At 36.2% G+C, this 6,227-nt stretch overlaps 1 protein-coding gene and 1 long non-coding RNA gene across 4 annotated transcripts; both read left to right on the forward strand.

The window, feature by feature from the left end:
- Positions 1–2,147: 2,147 nt before the first annotated feature.
- Positions 2,148–3,855, forward strand: LOC112767338 (uncharacterized). Of its 3 annotated transcripts, XR_003184870.1 has the most exons (5): positions 2,148–2,530; positions 2,596–2,658; positions 2,802–2,940; positions 3,399–3,517; positions 3,838–3,855. It is a non-coding gene; the product is annotated as an uncharacterized lncRNA (long non-coding RNA). The 3 variants fall into 3 exon arrangements; XR_011875126.1 differs by lacking the exon at positions 3,838–3,855 and having other exon boundaries at positions 2,796–2,940; positions 3,399–3,715; XR_003184867.3 differs by lacking the exon at positions 3,838–3,855 and having other exon boundaries at positions 3,399–3,715.
- Positions 3,856–4,562: 707 nt separating this feature from the next.
- Positions 4,563–5,909, forward strand: LOC112765172 (uncharacterized). Its single transcript, XM_025811049.3, has 4 exons — positions 4,563–4,621; positions 5,083–5,203; positions 5,336–5,557; positions 5,666–5,909. Exons 1-4 carry the CDS (start codon positions 4,599–4,601, stop codon positions 5,858–5,860), a joined length of 561 nt encoding a protein of 186 aa, XP_025666834.2. The 5' UTR covers positions 4,563–4,598; the 3' UTR covers positions 5,861–5,909.
- Positions 5,910–6,227: the final 318 nt, after the last annotated feature.

Here is a 6,227-nt window from a genome sequence, read left to right on the forward strand (position 1 = left end):
CTATAAAGTATATAGTATCACACTAACAAATAACCTACTAATCAATAAGTAGATTTCAATCATCTAAAAGAAAAAAAAATCAACAATTTACATAACTTATCATCTAATTAGTTCAGATAGCATACAACTACTACTGCATATTATTCCAATCAATAATAGTATATATATATATATATATATATATATATATATATATATATATATAAACAGTATCAATTAATAATCAATATAAAATTCAGGAACAAATTAATCCTAAACGACGACAACATAGAACAAAATCAACCCTAAACAACATCAATCAACCTAAACAACAATAATTAGAAAAAATATAGCAACATTAAGAAAAAACAGCAAAAAGCCAAAAACCAACTATTAAATCTACAATAGAAGATAAACAGCAATAATCAGCAATAATCACTCAAATCATTAAAAATTAATATAGAAAAACTAAAAATAAAAAATAGAAACCCTCACCTACGGCCTCCATGGCACCATAGGGATTGACGCCTTGACCGCATGCACTACGCAGAAAAGAGGGAGATAGAGAAGTGAGCCATGGTGAATGAGGACGACGTCACGACGAGGAGTACAGGGCCATGGTTGGAAAGACATGACACAGAAGGAAGCACGGTAACGCAAAAGAGTTGGCGAGAGGCACGATGACCTAGAGGAGCTGGCAAGCGGTGCAACAACGAGACGGCAACCATGAGATGTTGGCAAAGCTCTATGAGAGTGAGAAGGTTGAGGGCTTGAAGCGTTGAAGTTTGAACTCTGCCTTGGCCACTGGCTTTGCTGTTCGAACCAGTCTGGGTTTCACAAATTCGCTAGTTTACCGGTTTTCATCAAAACCGATCGGATCAAATTGGTTTTTACCCTTTTTTTCTTCTCCGGTCCTATGTTCAGCTCGATTCTAATTATTTGGTTTGGTTCGGTTTTTACAACTATAACCTATACAATACGTGGATCAATAAATTAAAACACATGCTATTCATTAATTTTACAAAATTAAATTAATGTAAGAAAACTTTAGACTGACTAGTGCACTAAGCTGCTCCATTTTTAAAACAATCCCGATTTCAAAATATTTGTCAATTTTAATAAAGTTCCAATGTAACAATAATTTAGACACATTGAAATTTTAGCACTAGTAAATTACTTAGATAACATCTGAAAGATCGAAAAACCAACAAAAAGGAATATGAAAGGAAAATAAAAAACAATAAAAAAACTCTAAAAAAATCTTTATAGTAATATAAATAGGGATTTCTTATGCTGACGTGGCATTTATATGTTGAGTTTGAGAATTTATTTACTTAGGTTGTTACATTTTAAATTTTAAAGTATGCTTTCTTAGGTTGTTAAGTATTTAGTTTTTAATATTGTTGAACTAATTATTTGTTTAGGTATCATCGTTAGAAATTTTTAAAAATTATAAATTATTATTTACTTAGGTTATTATTTTTTAAATTTTAAGTTATTTATTTAGGTTGTTACTTTTAATTTTAAGTTCAAATCGACTTCTTTTTGTTGAGGAGAATCGACCAAAAATTTTGCATTAATTATAAAATTATTTCGGGAAAAAGTTTAATAACACAACATAGGATGCTCGTCATTAATTTTTGGGTTGAGCAAAAGTTGAGGAAAAGATATCATACGAAAAATTTAAGGACGATGTGGTGGCGGATGAAAGGTGAGGAACAAAGAAACTTTGTAAGACGGGTAGGAGCACTACAAGAAAAATACCCATTCAGCCACACTTTTTTTAAGCTACATTTGAAAAGCGTAGCCTATTCATAGAATAGGCTACGCTTTTCTCCGTGTTTCCTTTTTATATGAGAAAAGGATACACAATTGTGGCATCATTTAAAAAGTGTAGCCTTAGGTATTTTAGAAATCACTTATAAAACGTAGCCTTACCTAAATATCTATAAATACACTTTTCTCATCTAAGGGAACGCTTGTAAAGAGTAGCTTATTTTTTCTGTTTCGGGTGCGCTTTTAAAATGTCTCCTGATATGGGAATCCTCAATAAACACTTAGTAAAAAAATTTGTTGGCCCTCCACCTCACTCACGCAGCAGTGTAGCACACACTCTTATCCTCACTCAACATACACAAACACGAAAGAGAGAAGAAATCAGAGAGAAGGGAAGGAAGGAAAGAGAGGACGACACCGTCTAGGGCTCTGCCGCCGTCGCCGTCGTCGTCGAGCGCCAGTGAGAGAGAGAGCTCGAGGATGAGAGGAAACGCGATGGAGGAGAGAAAAAGGAGGTGCTCCGTCGCCGCTGAAGCTCCACCACCACTGCTAGGGCTTGTTTAAGTCGTCGTTCTGCCACCGTCGGGCTTCTGTGCCCCCGCCGAGGAGCTCGAAGGGAGGAAGGAGGGATGTATCGCCGCCTTCGTGCTCTGTCGCGGCGCTGCCGTCGATTGGAGCTCGCCGCTGAGTTGCTGCACCGTCTCCAAGCCGTTGCGTCGCCGCTCATCTCTTCACTGTCACTGCTCAACACCATCGTCGTATCCTCTGTCACCAGGTAAGCATTCTCTATTCTGTATCCTCTCTTTCTTGCTCATTCTCTAACTCGCTCTCACTTTGTAGTTCGAAGGTGTGTATGATTTTGATAGTGATGATGAACTGCAATGGCTAATTGAGATACAGAAGGTATGTATCAATTTTCAATTGGTTCTGTGAATTTTTGGGGGTTTTGGGTTCTAATTTTAGGTTTTCTAATTTTGGGGGTTTCGCCTTCTGATTCTCAATTTGTTATGATTCCTTTCTGTGTTTGGCATAAACGGAAGCAATAGGTGCTGGAAATTTCATACGTGCGTGCTAAACTAGGGAAATCATTCTGTAGGAAAGTGTCGAGCTGCAGGAGTTTTCATTGGGTTCATGCCCTCCTAGTGTGGGTCTTCAAGGGATGCGTTGGTCAACTATGTTGATCAGGTTTTACTTCCTTCACATTTCAATATTATAACCTGAAAAATAGTAGTTTTAGATATTTTATTAAGAATATTTGACATGATTAGGTTTTAATTCATGATATCCCTATACCATGAATTATTTTTCCACATGGTTTGAGCTAAAGTTGTTCCTGTGAAATCACATGAATGAATTTTTATCCTAAATCTTGATGGTTCTAAGTGAATGAATTGCTCAAGTTTCCAACTGCACTTTGCCAGCTTCAATGAGTAATCAACATTATGTTCCATTTTAGTTTTCTTTTGCACCATCTTTTAAGTGATTCATCTCTACTAGTCCTAGAAGCTGTGCATTCTTTTATACATTGAGAGGGGTTTGTTCTTGTTTGAGATTCAATGTGTTGAATCTGAGGCATATGCACACAATTGACATATTTTTTTATGTACTTGGAATTAATCGAAATCCTCTTGAACTTGTTGCAGTATTCAGGTGGTTGCACGAAATGGCTAAAATCCACATCGCCATCATCTTATTGGGGCTCTGCCTAGTATGCAATTCGGCAGGTTTTGATTCAGACACAAATGAAATGAGCATTTTCTTGGTATTTCACAGCGAGTCCTAAAACTGGGTTTAGATTGGGACACAAATGAAATGAGTATTTTGATGTTTGCTAAGCTTGCAAAGCCATTGATCGGAACTGTTGGGATTGTGATTAATAGTCTTCATATCAAGGTTGATGTGTGTAAAAGCAATGTCCACATTTTGAATTTTGAAGAAGCAAATTTAGAGAAAAAGAAAACATGTGGATATCTTATCTTTACTTCTGGGGCTATGAACTATTGAACTGATTTTCATGCATTAATTAAAAACATGGTTTGGTACTTCATCTTTTTGTTATTAAAATTCATATTCATTTTGCAGCTTCTATTTACACCAACCCTGGATGAAAAAGCACTTTTGTATTCATTTGTATCCTGAATGGCTTGGTGTTTCTTCTTGGCTGGTGTGTTTCTACTACATTTGATTTAATATAATTGTTGTAAGAAAAATAATAAAATTTGAGTTGTGCTATTTTCCATAAAAGACTTCTGTTTGCGGTGCTTTTGTAGAAAGAATATGAACTTCGGTTTTGATGCAACTCTTAGAAATTGTAATGCATTGTGGATTATGAAGCTGATTCTATGTAAATGGATATCAGCTTGATGCCTTTCTTGTAATCATGCTTATTTTGAATTTAAATTTTTGTAGGGAAAGCTTTTTGTGAGAGCCATTCAAGAGCTATGGCAGTGGTGGTCGCGGTTATTGCGCGTGGTGGTGGATACAGAGGAGGAGGAGGCGGTGGTGATGGTGCTTGCTACAGCTGCGGTGGTAGGTACAACGGCGGAGGCGGTGGTGGAAGCTGTAACAACTGTGGGTATTCTGGGCTTTTGCAAGGGACTGCCCAACAAGCTCTCGCTGACAAATGTAAGTATACACTTTAATTTCTCTGATCATTATGTTGTGTTTGAAAAATAGTGGTTTTGCAGAATCTTGTGTCTTTCAAGTAGGATTGATTGAAAATTTTTGGTACCTTATTGGTTAAAAAATTGATTTTAAAATTGAATTTTTGGTTAATTGTAATGATTTTAAAACTGAATTTTAAGATTGAGAAAGTGACTCGTAGAGCACAGGAGCAATTTCAGATGGTTTTAGAGGAGAAAAGCAGGTTATCTCTCTTTGTTTTTATCTTTATTTTCTTATTATTTATGTTTTATTTTCTATCTTTAATCTTTTTGTTACTTTGAATATATTGGGTATTGGATTAGAGTAGCCATAAATAAGAAGAAAATAACATGAAGCTAGGATAAAAGATAAGATGCACAATAATTTCTGTACGTGTGTTATTCCCAAACATAATATGAAAATTGCACGAAGTATTAGAGACATATTCTCCTGTGTCCCGATCCAATTCTTTATTGCCTCTAACAAGAATTTCCAGGGTAGGGATCTTCTTGAACCACATTTCATGAGATGTGTAGTTTAATGCAGTTATTGTGCCCCAAGGGGAAATTTTCCACCGTTTTTAAGCAGATGAACAAACTTCGAATATCTTATTAAATTTTTCGGTTAACTTAGAAAGGCATAGAAGGCTCATTTACAGATTCCTGTTTCTTGTTTATCTTTCAGATTTGCATTCGATGTTGATCTTGATGCTCCAAAAGTTAGAATTTCTCTCAGATCTCGTGGTTCAGCCAGATGTGATAGTCATTTTCTTTTGGACTTTGGTCATTTTACACTACACACTGCGGTATGCTGCTTGAGCTGTGGGGAATTGAGTTGCACTTTTGAGCTGTGGGGAATTGAGTTGCACTTTTGTTGTTTGGCCTTTTTATTGACAACGTTGTTTGGCCTTCTCTTGTATGATTTGGTGTTTTTACAGGAAAGCCAGTCTGATGAGCAGAGGCATAATCTTTATTCTCGATTTTACATACCAGGACGTGATTTTGCTGCCTTTTTTACGGACTGTGGCTCTGATTTTGGGAGTTGCAGTTTGGTTAAACCAACTCATGATAGTCAAATAATAAGCTCACCATGGGCCAAAGAAGCTGATAATGTGTATTCTGTCATTGATAGGTGTGGAATGGCAGTACTTGTTAATCAGGTTTGTCTGTCGTGTACTTATCAAAACTGTACTACAGTAATGATTTGCATCGCATTTTTGTTGAGCATAATTTGTTCTTATCCTGTTTGTGCCTCTGGTTTTCTGAAGATTAAAGTGCCTCATCCAAGTTACCCATCGACATGTATATCCATTCAAGTGCCAAATCTTTGCATTCACTTTTCACCAGAGAGATTTTGTAGAATCATGGAACTGCTGAGCATATTGCCAAGACTATGGAAACATGTAATCAGCCTACACCTGATAGTTTACACTCCAAACTTGCTCCTTGGAGTCGTGATCTAGTTGTTGATGGTAGAATCCTAGTTTGGAAGGTACTTCTGCAAACCTTTTAAAAATGTTTCCGTTAGCGATTATATTTGAGGTAATAACTTTTTTCGTTAAATCAGAAACCTAAATAGCCCTCATCTTACATGGAATTGGGAATTCAGTTGCTACGTGGCAAAATTTCTGGTGCTTTCGGGGTCATATCTTTATGTATTTGAAACTGCAGAGTCTCAGAGTTACCAGCGATACCTAAGGTTTTAAACCCAACCCTCCTCCTCCTTTCCTATTTTAGAACTTTGATATTATTTCCTATTTTAAATTGAAGAGAAGAGAATAAGGAAACATTTATATGGAGAGTGAAATATAGAAATATACTCCAAAGTAG

This window comes from Arachis hypogaea, chromosome 17 (assembly GCF_003086295.3).
Source record: "Arachis hypogaea cultivar Tifrunner chromosome 17, arahy.Tifrunner.gnm2.J5K5, whole genome shotgun sequence".
NCBI lineage: Eukaryota > Viridiplantae > Streptophyta > Magnoliopsida > Fabales > Fabaceae > Arachis > Arachis hypogaea.